The sequence below is a fragment of the Balaenoptera borealis genome (assembly GCF_965194805.1).
Source record: "Balaenoptera borealis genome assembly, chromosome: 2".
NCBI classification, from domain to species: domain Eukaryota; kingdom Metazoa; phylum Chordata; class Mammalia; order Artiodactyla; family Balaenopteridae; genus Balaenoptera; species Balaenoptera borealis.
In genome coordinates, this window is record NC_138867.1 from 6,003,884 (window position 1) to 6,025,871 (window position 21,988).

Genomic DNA, 21,988 nt, shown 5'->3' on the forward strand with positions numbered 1-21,988 from the left:
CACTTGGGGCCTCCTGGGTACGCCAACATAGAATGATGGGGGAAATGTCCTAACTTTTTCTATAAAGTGAATTTAACATAGGAAAGAGGTGTTCCCTGAAAATTTGGCAAAGCTCACCTGGAAACCCCCCTGGGCCTCGTGCCTGTTTGGGGCGAGGAGGTGGGTGCATCTCCAGCCGCCCTTGCCCTTTGTTTCTCTCCGTTTCTTGGAACAAATCTGGTGATTTCCTGTATGTTTTCATTTCACCTATGCCTTCAAGCCCATTGGCACGACGGCGGATGGGTGTGTCCTTGCACACTTACAAGTCTCTCCGGTAGTGCAATTGCCTTCTCTCACTGCCTCTTTCTTCCTTAAGCGGTTTACCAGAGATGTGCCCACTTTACTGGTCTTTCCAAAAGCTTTTGAATGATCGGTCGCCCCTCATGAGTATGTGTTCTGTTTCATTACTTTGTGTTTGCTCAGGCTTGTTAATTGATACTCAAATCCCTATATTCTACTTTGCTTGTCAATTTCTGATAGATGTTATTATTAAAATGTCTTAATATAACTGTGGATTTGTCAATTTCTTCTTCTATCGGTAATATTTTTTGCTTTTTTAGTATTTTGTTGTAAGGTGTTTTAAGGTTAAAGGCTGTTATATATTCTTGGTAGATGATTTCTTTTATAAATATAAAATATATTAAATATTCCTGTCTTTCCCATTTAATGTGCCTTACAATGAACTGTTTTATTTGATATTAATATCAACACACCTGATATCTGTCCTAGTTTAAAATGCACATATTCCCTGACCAATAAATGTCACTGCTAGGAATTTATTCTAACCCACATGCCATGTGCAGTGTTTGAAATGAAAGGTACAAGGTTATTCTTGCAGGCTTTTGGGGTAGTAACAAAGGACCGGAAACAACCCAAGTGCCTATTCACAAGGGTTTGGCTAAATGGGGGATCCTCTGCCCCCTAAGAAAGAACGAAGCTCCTGATGTACTGATATGAAATCATTTCCAAGCTGCATTATTAAATAAAAACAAACGCTAGGAGTAGAACATTCTGTATAGAAGTCATGTTTGTGTAAAAGGGAGAAAATGCCTGCATGGAATATCTCTGGAAGGATATTCAGGAAATTACTGATGCTCGTGGCTGCCATGGAGGAGAAAGGGGGCTGGGCGAAGGTGGGGAGAGGCATCTTGCTGATCTGAACCTCTCAAATACTGAACGCTGTGAATGTTGGACTCTTCCAAATAATATTAAAGTAAAACACCCACACCTCCATCTTTCGTTAGTGTTTGCCTGTGTCCGTCTCGTTTCAATTGTTTGAGCTGTTTTGTGTTTCTTGTGTTTTCTTGTTATTTCTATCCTTTTTCCCCATTCTTTGCTCCCCTTAGACTGATAAAATTTTGTTACCTTTTTCCTCTAGTGGATGGGAAGTCATAATTCCTATTTTTATGTCTCTACCATGTTGACAAACACGTGTCAATTGTGTAGGGGATACACCATGCTTGGGCACACAGCCCAGCCCTGCTTCCTTCCCTGGGCCTAGCGTTCCGATCCAAACTTCCTGCCTGCACATCTCCAGCCCGGGGCTGTTTCCCAGGGAACCTAACTAAAACATGCATTGCTGAATCAGCCTTAGAGAACCATCACCTCCCTCCCAAGCAGGACAGGCCCTCAGCACACCTCGACCTTCCCTCACCCACCGGAGTTGACTTGCTGATTATCACTGAAAAGCAGAGCCCTGCCCACTTCTATATTTATATGTACTTTATGTCTCTGCCTTTCCAAAGATTGGGCCACGCAAACCATCCAACGCTAATAATGAGAGATCAGTTATTAAAAGGCAAATCTGAACGTTGGCGCTGGTTGCATCCCATTTAGTGCATGCTCTGGACCCTTTATACTGTTTGTACTTGTCATTGTTTAAAACTGGCTTAAATATTTAGACATTTTGTTACTGGGAAATGCTATCTGTTGCAACCGAAATCCACCTGGAAAAACAAACCACAGATACTTATTTTTATTTTAAAAAGTGTAGCCATTCTCCTGATACCAATGACAATCTTATAAATAATCTAATTAGAACACAAATTTGCATAATTTCCCAGGTGCTTGGATACTTTTAATGCAAGGCCGATGTTTTCCAGGTTTTATGAGTTTCTCATTCGCTACTTTAAAACTATCTTCAATACTGAAGTTTGACTTTAAGGATGGAAGGAGCTGGTGATGGAAACTGGTGCTTGAAAATCAAAGAATGGGGTCCATTACACAGTTCCGTATTTCCTGCCGAGACCAGTTCCTGAGCTGCTACCGCTGGCATGAAACACCCTCTCCCCGAGCCCATGAAAAGAAGTGAGAGGAGGAGCATATGACCCAGGCGGTGCTGTGCGGTTCCCGGGCTTCCCCTCCGTGTCTGCCTGCCTTAGTCACCCCTGAGACTGAGGACCTTTGAAGCAACAGAGCCTGTGAGCAAGACCACAGTTTAAGCTGCATGCACTTCACCCAGCTGATCTCTGTCTGCCTGATCAAAAGGTTCTATCCAAGAGGGAAAAGAAACAAGGGCTATGGACTTCCCTGGTGGTGCAGTGGATAAGAATCCGCCTGCCAGTGCAGGGGACATGGGTTCCATCCCTGGTCCGGGAAGATCCCACGTGCCGCAGAGCGACTAAGCCCGTGCGCCACAACTACTGAGCCTGCGCTTTAGAGCTCGCGCACCACAGCTACTGAAGCCCACATGTCACAACTACTGAAGCCCACACGCCTAGAGCCCGTGCTCTGCAACAAGAGAAGCCACTGCAAGAAGCCTGCACACCACAGCAAAGAGTAGCCCCCGCTCGCCACAACTAGGGAAAGCCTGCGCACAGCAACGAAGAACCAATGCAGCCAAAAATAAATAAAATTAAATCTTAAAAAAAAAAAAAGAAAGAAACAAGGGCTTAGCAGTGAATGCCTTGTCCTAGCAGCCTAAAAAAATCAGCCTCCACCTTGAAACACTTGCTGTCAAGTGCTGTCCCCAGTGTGTCCCACTCTGTCACAACTTCAGCCCTATCAGGAGGGTGCCGTCATGATGCCCATTTCACAGATGAGGAAATGGAGGCCCAGAGATGTTAAGAAACTTGCCCGGGCTCACACAGGCAGTCAATCAGTCAGTAAGTGACTATATCAGTTATCTATGGCTGCGTAACAAATCACCCCAGGATTTAGTGGCTTGAAACATGTATTGTCTTGTGGTTTCTGTGGATGAGGAATTTGGGTCTTTTCTGGGTCTCCGTCTTCAAGGTGTCTCAAGAGGCCCAGTCATCGCAAGGCTTGACTAAGGACAGACCCGCTTCCAGGCCCACCTGCACAGCTGTTGGCAGGATTCAGTGCCATGTGAGTTGCTGCCCGAGGGCCCTCAGCTCTTTGCTCCTTCCACACAGCACTCATGTCACCAAAGTGAGTGAGCCAGGGCAGAGGTGTGCCGGCAAGAGCTAACACAGCAGGGCTGAGACCACTGTCCTCAGAAAGGCCTGAATGCAAGGCTGGCCTCTGGGAACTTGGATTTTGGGAGTGTTCCTCCCACCCTAACTGATTGGGAGGGTTTCTGTGCCTCGACTGTTTATGCAATGTCCTGAACACCTGCTTTCCTCGTGGAAGGCTGGGATTTTGAATGTGCCAGGCAGCGGGTGCCTACATGACCAGCCCCAGTACAAACCTTGGGCTCTGAGTTTCTGATGAGCTTCCTGGTGGACAGCACTTCACACGTACGTCGCAACTTGCTGGATGGTTCTCCCAGCCCACTGGGAGAGGACTCTTGGTTTCCTCCCACCTTTTTGATGGCGGGAGTGTTCCTCTGCATGGTTAGGCATCATTAATTTCACCAGTGCCCTTGCCGTGGGCTTCGCAGGTCTTTCCAGTTTTCTGTTACCATGAACGACGTTGCATTTCATGATGTAGACACATCATTTTGCTCACTTGCAAGTGCAGGAAGTGGACTTGCTGGGTCTGAGTTATGTATATTTGTCATTCTTTTTTAGGCACTTTATTTTATCATCTTCTCTAAGGTGGTATTCTAAAGCTCAAAGGAAACAGAGGCTTTTAAGTGAAAAATTTGTCTCCCAGGTTGACCCACCTGCAACCAACCCACCGCTATTTCTGGACGCGTGGGTCTCCTTCAGAGACGCCCTCTAGACAAATACGGGCGTATCTGTGTCCTGGCGAGGAAACGTTCGTTCTTCAGCCAGATCGGTCTTCTCTCCTGCAACGCCGTCTTTTCAGAGCAGAAACCCCTCACCAAAATGTTGATTAGAACTGGAGAGAAACCTTCAGTATAAGTGTTCATGTTAAGAACATCCTTGTCAATTTTTATTTTTGGTTTTTAAACGGTCTCATGAGGCTTAGCCATATGCCATCATCCTCTAGCTTATTTTTTAATAAAAGGGATTTTTTTTTAAGAAGCTTTCTTCTCCCTGTAGCGTCTGTGCTTCTTCTTAGCTGCTTTGTCCTGTTTGCTTTGATCCCTACATTCAATGACAGAGGCTGTTTCCAGACGTCTGGGGAATCCTTGGTTGTCTACTCCTGACTACGCGAGGGCTCCAAGGCGTCTCAGCTGCACTGCTGGGGAGAATGCCACCTGAGGGTGACTCTAGGGGGCCAGCTCTGGGAACCCTGAGGCCACGCCTTAGATCTTTCCCCTGGAGCTGGACAGGTTCCAGAGAAGTGTCTTCCAATAATCTCCCACGGGGAGACTGGCCGCCCCAAACATCCGGGAGCCCAGGGAAGGGCCGCCTGTGGACGGTTGCACAGCGGACTGCTTCTCAGCTGTGCTCACCACTGACTTAGGGGTTCACTCTCTCGGTTCTCTTATTACTACCTCTGTTTGCTTTCCAGCTTCTGAAATTGTGTTGCTTCTGTACTGCCCTCTCTTTGTTTTTGTTTGTTAAAATGTGGTTACTGTAGTTTTACTAGGGCTTGGGGGGCAGTGAAATTAGATGCCTGGATTCAATCCATGTCTCAAGCCAGACAATCCCTCCTAATTATCCTCTGCTTCGAGACTAGTTCATAAATTTACATTTGACAAAAAAGCTTAGAGGTTTAAAATAGCCTTAATTTTAAAAGAAGCAAGAAAACATACACTCACATATCACATTTGTTCCTCTGGAGGTTCACTCCTTACTGGCAATTTTGAAAAGCCGCTGAAACCATGAAAATGTGATCACTAAAAAGCAGCCGTTGCAATGCAACTGTCCCTTTAAAAGGAAGGTGTCCTGCGATAGAGGCCCCACTCACAACTGAACTGCCGGCTCTGCTCCTGTAGGTCAAGACTTTTTAAAAAATTGGAATCCTGTTAATTCAGGGAAGGAGCAGGAGGTCTCAAGAAAAAAATTTGAATTTATTTTTTCAAAAGGTAATGAAGGCTTGGTTATGTTAATAATAATAATAATAATAATAATAATAACAATAATAATAATAATAATAAATGTTATATACCAATTGTTGTACCCCTAATTAGGGAATCAGGGGAAATCATTTACATTTAAATTTGAATTATTTTCATTATGTTTTGGTAACTAAAGTTCCCGTATTTATCAATATCAAAACAGCCTACCTGCAGGCTGCTCATAATGTGATAAAAAAATAAACTACTGTGTTTTAAAGAAAAAACAAACATACAAAAACAAAAAAATTGGAATCCTGGCTTTGTCACTTACTCTGTGTGATGTCTGGTATTACTTATTTTTGCTTCAATTTCCTTATCTGTGAGTAGGGGTGATACCCCCCCTCCATTAGGTTGCTGTATAGTGAGTCACAAATCAGTTGTCAATTTACTGTCTCATGGCTCCAAGTTCATCCATCATTGCCCTCTCTGCCAAAACGGATCTGGGTCCTTGAAATAGTTCTGCCAGCTCTGTCAGTAGAGGGCACTAGAGCGACACTGCAGGAAGAAGGGGTTTTGCCTCAAGATTCTGGTGTCCTTGCTCCCCAGCTGCCCCACTGTGTGCAGCTGCCCCGTGTCCAGCTCCTGCAGGGTGCAATGGCCAGCAGCGCCCAGCGGCCAGCAGCCTTCCCCGGCACCCTAGAGGGCAGACTTCCAGCAAGTTCCACCAATGCAGAGCCATAGCAATGTCCCTGCGGTCACACCCTCCTCAACAAATCCTGGGGTGAGGAGTGATGGGTTCTTCCTGAGGTGCTCTCGCTCAGGGCTAGCTGCTCCTTCTGTCATTCCCATACCCTTCACCATTCTCTTTACTTTTTACCAGCCAAGCCCTCATTACCCCGACCCCACTACCGTAAGCCATCCTTCCTATTAAATTTCCCGTTCCCACAAATTACTATGTGGTTTCTCCTGGTCACACCTGACTGATATGAGTCAGTGTAAGTAAATCACTTAAATATCACTGGCAAAGGCCCGACATTGTCCTGTTAAATGACTGTTATTACCTAGGCCTTGGTTTGCTTACATGTTAAATTGGGATGAGATCTAAATACTCAAGGGTGTTTTATCGACTGCGTGGGCCCACAGTAACTGTGATGCAGTGTGGACAGACCTGGGTTTGAATTATGGCTCTGTCATTTAATATTGGTCGTGACAACCTAACCATGCCTATATAGACTACAGCTATACAAAATGTTTGTAAAGTACCTCAACTGAACAAATGTTAGCCATCTTTACTGCAAAGAAAACAGCAAGCGTTCTAATTTGCCTTTACAGTATCACAGTCTTAGATGAGCTAAGGTTATATAAACCAACGGTCCTCAACCTGACCACAAGTTAGGCCATATTGGGTTTAGACTCCACTCCGGTCATAAGAAATAAGAGTCTCCAATAATAGGGCCAGAAATCTGCATTTTAAAGAAGCTCTGGAGAAACTTGAACAGAACTAAGAGCTCCCCCTTCCCTTTGGTTGGTGAAGTTGGCCCTGGCACAGCCGGTGGGCATTGGAAGGGCCAGAGTCTGAGGCTTTCAGCTCCAGTGAAAGAGGGGATTAGTACCTTCAAATGTTGAACAAATAGAAATAGGAAAATCAGGGCTACGCTGCTTACGTGGGGAAAAAGGGAAGATAAATAGGGAAGGGGGACTACAATAGAACCCGGTGTTGGGTTGGAATCAGAGGTATTGATGTGACATGGTTTGAAACAATGTATAAGTAACACATACAGATGTACAAATGTAAGGTGTGCACACACACACACACACATTCATTTCCTAGCTCTCTCTGCTGAGAGGGTCTGTAAGAAACAACACCTCAGTAGCCGTGAGCACACCTAATACCAAATGTTGGTTTCTACCTACCAGGTTCCACTAAAAGGATCCGGGGATCCGGGGTGGCTCCAGGACTGGACCATCATTGTACCAGAAAGAAGCATGATGGGGACATGTGGAAGGATGTTAGAACCAACTAGAAGCAGCTCCCATCAGCAAATCCTGGGACAATGACAGTAACATATACCTTACTGAATAAAACAGGAATCCTTGAGTCCACATGATATAAATGAATCAAGTAGGGGAGAGGGGAAAAGTGTTTAGTGTAGAATGCAAACTAATAATGTAGAGGAGTGATAAAACTGCAAATTATCATTTTGCAGATCTCATGGTAAAAACTGGTTCAGGAAAAATTACCAAGAAATGCTAAAGCTGGTAAAGTTTGAGAACAAAGAGGTACATAGTCAAAGTATCTCCCCGCAAAATACCTGTTAAGGTTTTAAGTGAAGAAATGTGGAGGCAGTTTTACTCAAGTAAAACTTAACTAGGAAGCGACAAATCCACATCACGAGCCTCTTGATATGCTCCTGGTGCCTTTGTTTTTAGCAAAGACATGCTGAAGTATTAAGGGATAATGAAACATGTCTGCAACTAACTCAATTGGTTCAGAAGAAAAATTAGTTACACACACACAGACACAGGAATTTAGGTGAAGGGTAAATAGGAACTCTTCACACTACTGAGCTGGAAAGTATTTCAAAATCAAGAGACTTAGGAGACAAATCAACCAAACACAGTGTGTGGTCTATTTGTCCAAACCAATTTAAAAAACAAACTGAGAGTAAGCAAATGTGAACATTAACTAAGCTATTTGTGGGGTTTTTTGGTCTTTATTTCTTCCCCATCTCCCAGCAACCACTTTTCTACTGCTTTTTTCTGAGTTCAACTTTTCTTTTTTAGATTCCACACATAAACGACACCATGTCGTATTTGTCTTTCTGTCTGCCTTATTTCACTCAGCACAACACCCGAGGTCCATCCATGTTGTCACAATGGCACGACTGCCTTCTTTTTTACGGCTGAATAATATCCCGTTGTATATATATGCCCCACATCTTCTTTACCCATTCATCTGTTGATAAACACTTAGGTTTACCCGTTTCCGTACCTTGGCTATTGTAAATAACATATGACTAACATGGGGGTGCAGATATCTCTTGGAGATAAGTTTCATCCCCTTTGGATAAATACCCAGAAGACTGCTGAATCATCTGGTAGCTCTATTTTTAATTTCTTGAAGAACCTCCAGACTGTTTTCCACTCCCACCATCAGTGTACCAGGGTTCTCTCTTCCCCATGTCCTCACCAGCCTTTCTCCTTTTAGGTAATAGTCATCCTAACAAATTGTGAGGTGACATCTCATTGTGGTTTTGATTTGCATTTCCCTGATGACTGCTGGTGTTGAGCACTTTTTCATTTATCTGTGGCCATTTGTCTTCTTTGGGAAAATGCCTACTTAAGTCCTTTGCCCCTTTTTCTAATTGGATTTTTTTTGAATTCAGTTGTATGGGTTCCCTGTATTTTTAGTATTAACAGGTTAAATTTTAGTATTAACCCCTTATCAGACATATGGTTTGCAAACGTTTTCTTCCATCCCATAGACCACCTTTTCGTTTTGTGGGTTTCCTTTGTAGTCCCACCTGTTTATTTTTGCTTTTGTTGTCATACCCAAAAGAATCATTGCCAGGAGCCATGTCATGGAGCTTACCCCTTATGTTTTCTTCTAGGAATTTCACAGTTTCAGTCTACATTTAAGTCTTTAATCCACTTTGAGCTGACTTTTGTCTATGTGTAAGATAGGGGTCCAGTTTCATGCTTTGTGCATGTGGCAATCCTCTTTTCCCAGCACTATTTATTGAAGAGACTGTCCTGTTCTCATTGTATAGTCTCAGTTCCTTTGCCAAAAATTGACCATATATGCATGAGTTTATTCCTGGGCTTTCTATTCTGATCTACATGCCTGTTTTTCTACCAATAGCATACTGTTTTGCTATAGCTTTTTAATACAGTTTGAAATCAGGAATATGATGCCTATAGCTTTATCCTTTTTCTCAAGATTGCCTTGGCTATTCAGGGTCTCTTGTAGTTCCACACAAATCTTAGGATTCTTTTTTCTGTGAAGAATGCCGTTGGAATTTTTTAGGGCTTGCATCAAATCTGTAAGATCACTTTGGGCAGTATGGACATTTCAACAATATTAATTCTTCCAATCCATGAGCATGGAGTATCTTACCATTTATTTGTGCCTTCAATTTTTTCATCCATGTCTTAATAGTTTTCGGTGTACAGAATTTTCATGTAAGTTATCTGACGTTAAGGAATTGTTACTGCTTTTGGTGTGAAGTTATTGAGGTTATTTTTTATTTTTTAAAAGATTTTTTTGATGTGGGCCATTTTTAAAGTCTCTATTGAATTTGTTACAATGTTGCTTCTGTTTTATGTTTTGTTTTTTTGTCCATGAGGCATGTGGAATCTTAGTTCCCAGACCAGGGATTGAACCCACGCCCCCTGCACTGGAAAGCGAAGTCTTAACCACTGGACCGCCAGGGAAGTCCCGAGGTTATTTTTTAAAAAGAAAAAGGGTCCTTATCTTTTGAAATGTTAGACACGATTTACTTTAAAATAATACAGAAAGGTGGGTATTAATGAGACTGTATTCACTGTGAAAGCCAGGTGACAGGGACGTGAAGGTTCACCACACCATACTCTTCTTTCCTGAAATTCTGAGGGTCTTGATAGGATGTGTCTCCCAGAACCCCGCCTGACACAGAGCAGGGACCTGGTAAGCGAGTGACTGAAACGGCCGCGCAGCTCCTGCCTGGTCAGCACAGTGCCCGAGGGAGCCCGTTCAGCGCCGGAGACGGTTCCCGAACTGCTAAGCAACCCTCTGCCCACCCACATCGGGCTCACTGTAGCCGCAGCGTCAGTACCGCCCTCTGGAAGATAAAAGGTTAACCCACAAGAAAGTCCGTCAAGCGCTTTCAGGCCTAACTACTGACTTTATTCAAGAGCTGCCTTCACATTAAAATTCCTTCCACCAGCTAAGAAGGCTTTAATCCCAATGTTTCCATTTACCCCAAAATAAGTTAGTTCCTTCTGCCTCATGAACTGGAGTAAACACTAGAGTCGTACACATACCCATTTTCATTAATGACTCTTTATTTAAACTTTCCAAGGATCCCAAACCCCATTTAAAAATTAAAATTGCAGGGTACTCCAATAAAAGCACATAAAACCCTCAAGACTAGTATCACAATTCACGATACAGCTCTTACTGTGAGAAAGTTTATTTTACCTTTTATTACAAAGGCACAGAAGTCATCTGAGACCTCAGATGTTAACCCCACTGCGTATTAATGTCACACTAATGGGCCACTTAATACAATTATTAAAGCTGATAGTACAGTTTTCCAACAATCCACACGTAGTTACAGATTCTCTCTAAAAAAAATGCCTAAAAGAAGCACTAGGCCTTAAGACCAATACAGGCATAACAGAAGGGACCTGAAATTTTCTGCCAGGGCAGTTATAACTCTTGGTAGAATAAGACTTTAACAATGAAAGTCTATTACCGGCAACAGGCACACTGGACCCAACTTTGCCAAAGAAATGAGGAAATTCTAACAAGCTGAAAAACTACCTTCGATGCGCTCCACGTGACAGGCGTCGGGGGTCCCTCACAGGCCTGCCCGCCGTCCCCTCCCAGTCCTGACAGGCGTGCGCCTCGCCGCTCACCAGCGGCCCTGGGTGTCGCCTCCGCGGCGGCGCCGAGGCGCAGGCCCCTGCAGACAGCGCACCGGGGCGGGCCGGCCGCCGGGTCACTGCCTGCGGCGGCCTCCGGCCGGCCGGCTACCCTGCCCCTTGCTCGGCAGACAGCTGGTCCTCCGGGGCCCCAGGGCTGGCCGCACTCTCGCTCGTCGCAACAGCCCTCTCTTTCTTCTTCTCTGCCGACACCTCCAGCCCCATCATCCTGAGATAGTGAAGCCGTTCATTCTTTGGCACAAAAGTTCGAATTGAGGCCTTTCCCCGCCATCCACACAGCACGATGGGGCACTGGAGCGTGTCCGGTTTCCTGTGAACACAACGGCTCCGGGTAAGCATTAAGCATCCTCCTAACTGCACCGTAGGCAGTGCTAACACACAACCGCTCCCCTAAAGTACCCCGGAGCCACGGGGAAGGCACTGTAGTCTGTGATTCTACGGAGGCTTCTCTCAAAGGAAAACCAGCTTCCTTCCTCCTGTCCTGAAGAGTACCAACGCCCTCAGGTTGGCCAGGTTTTCCTTCTAAAAACTCACAGTGGAATAACCCCCAACTCTGCAGATTTCAAACACTTTCAGCGTTAGAATTTCCAAATACTTGCACCTTCGCCAATGTGAAGACCCATCTGTATGCCCCACCCTACCAACCACCAGGAACTTGTCCTGTCCCTCGTGGCTCCTCGCAGCTCGCGGCCCACGTCTACAGATGAGCAAACTGAGGCCCCGCAGAGGCCGGATAACTGGGCCCAGGGTAACAGCGCCAGCCGGACGGGGCACCAGGACCGGGAGCCAGGACCCCATGCTTTCCGTACTCAATGCTTCCCGGAACTGGGTCTGGTCACCCACCCCCGTAACGGTACGATGCCCGGCACACCGAGCCTGCCTGTGTCCAGCAAGCAGTGCCATCCGGCTCCAAACACCCTGCCTGCCCAACCGGCTCCCCAGGCGGCATCAACTCCCCTGTCCTAACTGGGAGGGCGGCCACTGTCTGTATTTCGCATGTGCCCCTGACCAAGCACTGTGCGTATCAGCCTGTACCATGCATACTGTTATTTACTTTCTTTCAAACGTGACTCTGGTCTAGTTTTTAGGCTCCTAAAGCCCTCATTTAAGTAAACATGTGTCCCAAGCCTACCTGATGCCAGGCATCAGTGACACAGGCTGTGCAAGGAACAAACAAGCGTTTCAGTCATATTTCTCAAAAAACAAACAGAAAAAGAGAAGAGAAAGGCCTGAACCAGGAAGAGAGAAACCACTAAGAAAAGGAGATGGAAACACATCGGACCTTTCCATTTTTCTAGGACAGTGAGTTGATAAAAATCGATGACAGGAAAATACCAGAAAATTCCCATACTCCCATTTTCTTCCTCTTTAAAAAATCTAATTCCTGAAGCTGTCTTTTCACCTGTGTACTTCAACCAGTAGACACCAGCATTATGTGGAAAAGCAGACCCGCATCTTTAAAACAGCCTACAGTTTTCTACGTGGGCCACACGAGCACTGTTACCTTACAACCCACCTGCCGTCTTACTCCTGGTCCCGCCCCCCCCTAGGCTGCACCCCACAGACCATACTGGGTGCCAGGACCTGGCCTCCCGTGCGAACTCCACCCAGGCTGCTGCCCAGCTGGTCCTGCCTTCCAGAGAAGCTGCCCAAACCCCTCTCCAGCCCAGACTCTGCTCTATCTCCTCCTTTGGAAATGGTGCTTCATTTGACAGAGGCAGCTGTTAAATGTAAACCAGTCTGGGGACGCGAATGCTGACTCTGCCACCCCCTTGCTGAGGACCCCTGGGCCCGACACCCAAGTCCTCTGTCTTGTTTCTGACAAGCGCTGACCACGTGGGACCTGCTCCCCCTGCGAGGGGTGTCGCAGAGCAGTGGTCCCGTGGTCCCGAGGTGGCTGTCAGTCTAGCTACGGGGGCCGGCCCCCCATGCCCCGGCCCAGAGCAACACTGCCTGGTACCTAACAGGTGATCCACAAACACCAGCCGAACCAACAGCCGAGGTGGAAGAACTCAACCTCTCTTGACTGTCCTATCTGTACACTTTCTCTGTTTAAGGTAAAAATCAGAATTAGATTTCTAGGGCACAGAGAATAGGACTCTGCATTTTATCTTCTAAATAAAAATACACGTGGCTTGAAAGGAATGTTTTATCAAGAGTATCTTCATGACATACGAGAATATTCCAGTTCTAAAATTTGCACAGTACTATTTGAGAGGAACATCATAAAAGGCTTCTAAGACCACCCACCACCCCCCCCACGGACAAGAACACGGAGGCTCCGAGGGCAGGAGCGTCTCACTTACGCGGGGTCCGGTTCGTACTTCAGGACGACGCTGCCCTTGGCTGGAAGAGAAACAGACACACACTGGTCGAGCTCTGCCAGCAGGGACACCTCTGCTGTGCACGTTTGTGTGCCCAGAGAACAGTAATCTAGACTCTTGGTCTCAGGGGTCTGGAGGCAGAAAAGAGGCCTTTCCGTCTAACTTCACAATGCCATCTGCAAGCCAGGCACCAAGTGGGGTCACGGGGACAGTGGGGAAGAGGCTCACATCAGACCACTGAGAGACTGAAACACTCAGCAAGCCTCTCTCAGGAGCAGGGAGGTGGGGATTAACTACTGCTTGATTCTCAAAATTCAAGACTGAATAAGTAACTGCCCCCACTCCCCGAAAGAGCATGGGACAACACATTGCAACCTGCCAGAAGCTGTGCTGCAGCCGTCCAGATGCAGGGCTAACAGAGAAAGAGAGCACACGCCCCTCCCCCTTTAGAACAATCCCGACTTCGAACGCAGCCCTGCCTGGGGAGGCGAGGAGGCCTCGGCCCGGCAAGCTCTTACTCCTCAGGCTTCAGGCCTGAACGTCAGGCACGAGACCACGTTAACTTCAATGACTGATTTGTGCCCTTTTCAGCCAATGGAGCCGGAAATAAAGAATAAGTTATAAAAAAGTAAGCAAGAAAGAAAAGAAAAACAGAACTAGAGTCCAAGTGGGATTATTTGTATTCTTAGGAGGAAACGTCACTCAGTGATTCGAGGTGGAAGTTTACGAAACAGAAAAGCACGGATGTGACCGCCACCCGCAGAGCAGCAGGAACCTTGGGCAAGGACGCACATTCTACCGCAGGGCGCTGGTCAAGGTGCCAAACCAAGCCGACAGCCTGTGCTCGTCGGTCCCCTGGGCCTCGAGACGCAGACACACCCGAGCGCTGGGACCTGCCCTCTGCGTCCACGCGGGGCCCGGCCCTGGCTGCCCGAGTGACAGTGGGCAGCCTGGGGCTCTGGCAGGCGGGCTGGCCGGGCCCCGACACCTGCACAGGTAACCGTGGAAGGCTGGCTCGGGGAAGGAGAGCAACCCCAGCAATGCCCTTGACCCTCAATGAAAGGGATTATCAGGTATGTCTCCAGAAATCCCTCCGAAAATCGACGCAAGCACTAAGAACCAAGTCACAACGTCCTGAAACATAGAAGTGAAAAAGCTCCATCAGGCAGGAACACCTACATCTTCACTATGTGTACGAGGACAAGCTGCGTCTCTACACCAGCCAATACTGCTTACCCATGTCCTTGACTTGGCTGTATGCCTCACTGCTGAGTTTTCTAAAAAACGGATTTTCCTGGGTTAACAGAATTTTAACATCTTCCGTGGAGACGATGATAATTCTTGAATTAATAAATGGATACAACGTATATATTCCCTGTGGGAATAAAGAGAGGTGGCCATTACGAATGGCAGCAATCACCACCCAGGCACGTGAGGTGAGCCGCCGGCGTCCGCGGGGCCTGGCCGGCCCTCCCCTCACGGCAGCCCCTGGCAGGCGGGACGCCAGTGACACGCGGGACACACGCCAGCAAGCACAGCCCCACCCTAGCGCCCCGGGAGAGCTCAGTGTCCTCGAGAGCCCCCGTGGCAGAAGCCAGCCCGGCGCTCAGTGGTCCTGACCCGCCGGGCCGGCTCAGAAACACCCATCCACGCCTCCGCGGCCCCCACCGGCCGCGCTTACCTCCTGCGCCAACCGGAAAGCACAGTCGAACTCTTCACCGCTGTTGTTTCGACACCAGACTTTAACCCCAGTGTTAATAACCTGGGATGGAAAATATCAGATGAAACGCACGTAAGTGAAAGTCAGGATAATCGACTAAAATACTCCTTTCTACCACAAGGAGACAGAGCTCTAAGTAGCTGCTGAAAGAAGGAAAAAAGGAGTGGAAAATACTTCAAGAGTCATCTGACTAAAACAGACGTTCTCTTGGCCCAACCGATACTCTCACGCGGCTTCGGTTTCTGTGGCTTATACGGACTGACAATTACAACAGACGTTAAAACCAAGAAACTCCGAGAACACAAGAATAGGTCAGCACACGTTCCGCGGGCCGTCAGGAGCAAGGATGCCGTCAGCCTGGAAACCCCAGCGGACACCCAGGAGAGGAAGGAAAGACGGCACCTAATGGCCCAGCCCTGTCCTGAGAACACTCTGACCTCGGGGGCCTCCAGACCACACAGAGGTGAGCAGCGTTAAACACGCAGGCGAGAGGGAGACGGGCTGGGAAAACTGAAAAGCAAATGAGAAGAGGGCCCAGCAGTGGAAAACTCCTAAGGAAAACGGAAACAAACAGAGCCAAGCGCCCACAGGAGCAGCAGGCAGACGTCGCCCCCCGCGACACAGACAGCGTGAGCCCAGCGGGGCCGACAGGACGCGGCCGAGCAGCCTGTGCGTGGCAGCGGCTGAGACCCCCGGGCAGCTCGGCTCCCCTCTGCCCACGACGCGCAGACTGGCAGGGCCGCGTCAGGACCGGCCCCTCCCGCCCGAGTCCCAGCAGACGCGAAAGCACAGCGCCGAGCGCACGCGGGCCCGGGGCTGCGTGAGCGGTACCTTCACCCTCTCGCTGTTGTTCAGCAGCACGTTTCTCAGCTCCTTGGACACCATGTAGAGCTGCCTTCTCTTCCCCTCCACGGTTCGAGTTAACAGATTCATCTTTGGGAAGGCAGGGCCCAAAGCATAAAACCTCCTGCGAAGAAGAAAGGGCGGCTGACAAGGGCTCCGTTCAGGGCGTGACGAATGTCTCTTGGCAGCCTGCTCGCCCCGACAGGTCCCGCCCCTCAGAGCTGCTGTGGGTGCGGGCGCCGGCACTCTGCCGTGGACGCCCACCTTCACCCGCGTCACCTGGGCCTCCGGGAGCTTCGCCCGAGCGCAGCTAGATCTGGGACCTGCGTTAACAGGTGCGACCTCCCCCCTCAGCTGCTGCTCCAACACCACACCTGAGGGCACCCACCTGCTGCGTGGGCATTTGAGGAGGGATTTTTACAAACACAGGCAAAGGACCCGCTATCTACAAGACAATGAATGTAAGTGACCACTCTGGTTTAAAGATACCAAGTTCAACAAACAAGGAAGAGATGAACCCAAGACTGTTATCCTGAGCACCTCTCCCCTCTGTTCTACCTGGAAATCCCACCCAGACCCACTACTCTTCACTTCCTAACAGGGAACAAGGCGGGGAGCCCTGGCCGCAGCCCAGAGTTTTCCATCTCTCTATCATCTATACCTTTGGGCGGTTTAGGTTCTCTGATTACTGCTCACCTTAAATTGAAGGGTTCAGTAAACACCCTCTAAACTTTCATCCAGCTCCGACATGCGTTAAAAAGGGGCTAAATGAAAAACTACAGTTAAATGTGACTACGTGTGCATTTAACCCTACGGTAAATTTAAAAGAAGAATTTAAAACGTTGAATTCATCCTTACTGGATAGGTGGAAATAATGGGTCGTCTTCAGGAATAAATACAAATGGATCTTCTTTAAATCCAAATAACTTCATTTTCTTAGATGGAGGAGGACTGAGAAGGGAATGGAGACGAGACGATCTGGCATCTGAGAAATGCCGCTAAATCCCAATAGCACACGCCTCCGCCCGCCCAGCCCGCATCCCAGCTCCGTGCAGCGCGGGCTGTGTGGGGAAGTAGGTCTCTTCCCTCCAGAGGACAGCCCGCGGCATCCACCCTGGGGGTTCCTCAGCACTGAACCGTGTCCTATACAGCAAGGACCTTCTCACCCCTGCCAAACCACCCCCGAGACAGCTCTGGGTTCCTGTTTAATCTACGAGGGCTGGGGAGACACGAGAACGTGAGCAACAAGACACACCGTTTCTTACCCACACACACCATCTTTCTTATTTCCATTATTCTCTAAATTCTCAGCTCTTTCAGTTGCTTCTGTGTCGCTAATCCCAGCGGCCGGTTTACTCTCCAGCTCCAAGGGGTGGGAGACGCTCTTTCCCATGGGGTCTGCTGGGCCCGGCTGCACAGGCCCCCGTGGCTCTGCAGACTCACCCTGCAGCTGCAACAGGGGGTAAGCTTGTTTAAACTCAGCCAACAACCTCCTCTGCCCTGACACAGGAAAAGACGGAACTCAAAACGTCGCAAAATCCATCCAAATGAACACAGCATCTCATGTACAAAAGAGAGACAACAGAATTTTTTTAAAACAAGTGTTTTAAATCTATCTGCTATTATAAGCAGAATTCATGGGCACTGATTCTAGTTTTAACTTCCCGTTTCCTGGCAAAGGCCAACAACGCCAGCTTGTCCTCACTCAGAAATGCTGCCGTGCGTCTGCTCTGCGAGACGAGTCGCACGCTGCCCCAGACACACTAGCCGGGGCCGAGAAGACAAGGACATACATAAAGGACGGTGGAAACTCTCCCAGGACCCCTGGATAAACCGCTGTGGAGATTAGAAGAAAGATAGTAGAAAGATAAAGTGCACCTCCAGGGACCGAGAAACTGCCTGTAGAAAAACGAACTTCTGATCCGGGGTAACAGTATAAATTCGGCTTTAAGAATGTGCAAAACGTTTCACTTACATTAATTTTTTATGTATGTTTTATATACGATCTTACATAAAAAAACTATTACATGACACACAGCACAGCGACTACAGGTAATAACACTGTTGCATATCTCAAACTTCCTAAGAGAGCAGATCTCAAAAGTTCTCACCATGAGGAAAAACATTCTGTAACTATGTATATACAAACAGAATCATTATGTCGTCCACCTGAACTAATATAATGTTGTATGTCAATTACACCTCAACTTAATAAAATTCTTTAAAGCTACATGTCCTTTCTAACAGGTCACGAGATTGGTAAAAGTGATAATTCTCAATCCCTATGAAGTGAGTTTACGAATTAGGACACTTGAACACAGAAAAGTTCAACGTGTCCCTCAGTTCACAAAGCTATTAAGTGGACAAGTTGCTAAGGTCCTAAAGCTATTAACACTAGGCAACACCACCTCCCAGAAAATGTACTCTACTTAATTGTTGAAAAAAAAAAAAAAAAAGGCAAAACAGAACAAACCCCCAAACCCTTTGACAAGGCTAGCGATGGTACGCATCCTTCCTATGCCCACCTGTGCCTGCCGTTCGGAGCCCGTCTCCCACGCCCCTCTGTGCAGGAGGCTTTTTCTGTTCCATCGCAATGGCCCAGATCTAATCCTGCCCCCTCACAAGGATACCAACAGCACTTCGTCAGCTTGGCTCTCCCTGGCTCCAATCCTGACTGTATTTACAAGCTCCATCACTTCAACTAGACAACGGCGTCCTGAAGACTGAGAATCTGAGTTATCAATGTGGCCCCAGCAGAGTCACGCTGGGCGAGCTCACGGGGCAGGCCGCCAAAACAGGTTTTCTCAGCTAAATGAATGAGGAACTGACACACTCAAAGGAGACAGAAGAAGTAGTAAGATTTAAATGAGCAAATGATACCAAGTTGTTCTAAAAAGTAAGATGCCACATCAGAGGTGGCACACTGAAGAAAAAACTCAAAACCACTTATGTGACAAAAATGTCAGCACAGCCCCAAGTGCAAGGGAATCTGAAGTACACATATGCGACAGGCTCTGGCCAGTAACCATGTAGTACAGCACCAGTCGTGCGCTTTGACCATGTCAGATGTGACCGGTGCCACGTAAGATGCTTCTTCGAGTGAAAGTTCACACTGTTTTTAAATCTCGGAACGAAAGCATGAAAAATATTTCACTAATAACTTACTTTAACTGCATGAAAATCACATTTTATTATACTGCGATAAATAAAATGTCATTAATCTCACTTTTCCGTTTACTTTTTAAAACGTGGCTGCAAGAAAATTTAAGTTACCGTGTGGCCAGCGTTCATGTGTTAGGGAGCACTGCTCCGAGCTCCGTGGCCCCATTCCTGACCGGGAGTGAAGGGCTGTGAGAGTCAGGGGCTCCGCCTCTGGAAAACCTCTCCAACTCACAAGCACCGTGCTGACGGCCCGCAAATGCCACGTCGCTTCAGTGTGAGGCTGTGCCCCAAGCATTCGTCGGGATTAGCCATACCCCAGAGAATGGTTTCCTTTCTGTTTCTCCAAAGGCCAAGCATTACTTGTCCTCGTTTTCCAGCACGCACTGTGACCCCAGGCCATGTTCCACGGTCACGGAAGGAAGGCTGACGGACACGCTAACAAAGTTCCCCACGTTGATACACTGATAAAGGGGAGGAGAGCGCATCACATGGCAACCCTGTGTCAAGACTCAAGGCTGCCCTCTCCGAACCCCTCGGCTTCATGGCCTCCCTTACATAACCCAGGGGGCGGCTGAGGTTCGCTCAACAGGTCAGGCCCTATCTATGTCCACGTCAGCCAGGCCTGGACAGCTTGTCATGACCTCTCATGGCCAAGGCAAAGACGGGCTGGCCTGAGGTTGGCAGAGTTGTTCCGACTGAAAACTACCCACAGGAAGGCAGACACAGACACCGGCCTGCAGGGGTTCTTTCTGATCCTAGACCACAGAGCAGTCGTCTTTACGACTTTCCAATTTTTATTAAAGAACTGGATTTAAGATATAGAAGAAATGCATTTCCCAACTCTGCCTTTTCCACCTCCCTTGTAAGACACTGCTGCTTTCTGGAAAACTCAAAATTTAAATTTAAGAACACCACCAGCACCGCCTCACACACAAAAACGCTCCACTGACCTCAGCCAGCTTCTGCCTCAACTGCACAAAAAGACCGCACGGTATGTTACGTTGTTTTGGAAGGTGTTTACCTTTGGGGGACGTTTATTCCATGGCATTGAAGACTTTTTCACTAATACTGCCACGAAGAACCCTCCAGTGTTTTGATGATGTGGTAATATCCTAAGACTGAAACAAACAAACAAAAAAAAACACCCCACACAATTTACCGTTTTTAACTGATCCTAAGTACACTCTTTTGCTGTAAATATTCACCCAGCCCTCACTGACAGAATCGTCGATGTGTAATGTGTAAAAAGTTAACGTACTGGCCAAACTATTACCTAATTAAGTTCAAGCCATTTATTTTTGTTATTTATAAATGCTCAACGCCTGCAGCTCAGGCCCTGGGAACCTTACTTGCTGAAAAGCTCACACACGAGGGGTCGGCCACAGGCGCAGCCCAGACCACGCAGGACACGCCAGAGGTCCCACCTCCCCACGAGCTCACCACCGCTCTAGGTGCATCGCCTGTGACTTCTCGGGGTCCTTTGGGGGGAACATGGTAGGCCGAATTTGGGTGTGTCTGCTGTGGGGAACATCATCCCACGTTGCAAACCACTGCCCATCCTTCGTCATCACCTGCAGGACGAGAGGGTGGGATTCTAGATTACCCGCCCCACCTAATAATAGGAAAAGTCAGAGTGGGCGATTCTCATTTCTCTCCAAAGCGAGGACTGTTTGCAAAGATAAAAATGAGACAACCTTTTATTCCATGAAACAGGAGAATCGTCCTATAAAGCAGCATTTTCATTTTCCATGTGGGTTTTTATTTCTTTTTTAAAACAAGCCTCAGATTGTTCCTCGTTTAAAACTGAAAAGTGAATTGTTTCATATTGGAAACAAGGCTTGAATTCCAGCCAGTTAAAAGAAAAAAAGCAAAACTATACTTATGCGGATGAGAATAAACAAGGCTGACTTCTAATTGCAGAATAAAGACAGGAAAACTTTTCCAGGGCCAGAGAGAAATATTTGTGTAATCATACCATTTGTCATTACACATAATTCAGAAATCGATTCTAAGCTGCATAACCAAATGTACTATTTCTTCAAGTCACCCAACCGTGGGTGCTTTGCAACGCCCGCAGGTCTCACGGGTCTACCGAGCGGGTCTGCCCGTCTGCGCCGGAGGCCGCGCAGACACACTACCTTCCACTGCGCGAGTCCAGGCATCCACTTCAGTCCTGGCAGCTCAGAAGACACGTCAGCAAGCTCCACGGCACCTACGTATCAAACAAAAAACAAACACAAAAATTCACATTATGCCAGTGAAAGAGACTGATTATAAAAGATCACATATTGTATGATCCCATTTACAGGAAATGCCCAGGGAGGGCAGATCCACACAGGCAGAGAGCAGATTAGTGGTTCCTGGGGCGGGCGGGGGTGGGAACAGGGAGTGACTGCAAATGAGCTCTTCTCAAAAATGCAGTGAAGTCACTACAGATCACCGAACTGCACACTTAGAACAAGTGAATGTTACGTGCATAAATGACAACACAGTAAAGCTGCTGCAATAGGGAGCTGCAGAGTCCACACCGCGTCCGAGACAAACTCCACAGCAACAAGAGAAGCCACCGCAATGAGAAGCCTGCACACCACAACAGAGAGTAGCCCCCATTCGCCACAACTAGAGAAAGCCCGCGTGCAGCAACACAGACCCAACGCAGCCAAAAATAAATAAATTTATAAAAAGAAAAAAACAAAACAAAACACTGTGTCTACAGTAGCACTACTAAAAGAAGCTGTAAGTTGGGGCCATTACAGGAAACCTCTCAAATCAACTACCATCCACAGACCACAGACAGATCAGACAGTCTCAGGAAGAGGATATTCCAACATAAGCTCCATGGAAGCTATGAAAAATGCAGGCAATCATGAAAACAGAGCGAAAGAATCCCCAAGGTGGAGGCCCAACAGTAAGAAACCTTTGACAAAAGCATCACACTGA

At 47.5% G+C, this 21,988-nt stretch overlaps 1 protein-coding gene across 2 annotated transcripts in view; it reads right to left on the reverse strand.

Moving 5' to 3' along the window:
* Nucleotides 1–10,378: 10,378 nt before the first annotated feature.
* Nucleotides 10,379–21,988, reverse strand: part of NSUN2 (NOP2/Sun RNA methyltransferase 2) — a 28,412-nt gene continuing 16,802 nt past the window's right edge. For both annotated transcript variants that reach the window (XM_082380319.1, XM_082380320.1), the window contains 10 exons: nt 21,187–21,260; nt 20,489–20,619; nt 20,070–20,166; nt 17,152–17,336; nt 16,745–16,837; nt 15,875–16,010; nt 15,005–15,085; nt 14,560–14,698; nt 13,306–13,345; nt 10,379–11,309 (listed from right to left, as the gene is read on the reverse strand). In XM_082380319.1, the coding sequence (XP_082236445.1) occupies nt 11,087–11,309; nt 13,306–13,345; nt 14,560–14,698; nt 15,005–15,085; nt 15,875–16,010; nt 16,745–16,837; nt 17,152–17,336; nt 20,070–20,166; nt 20,489–20,619; nt 21,187–21,260 (1,199 nt within the window). In that variant the 3' untranslated portion in view covers nt 10,379–11,086. The remainder of the gene's footprint in view (nt 11,310–13,305; nt 13,346–14,559; nt 14,699–15,004; nt 15,086–15,874; nt 16,011–16,744; nt 16,838–17,151; nt 17,337–20,069; nt 20,167–20,488; nt 20,620–21,186; nt 21,261–21,988) is intronic.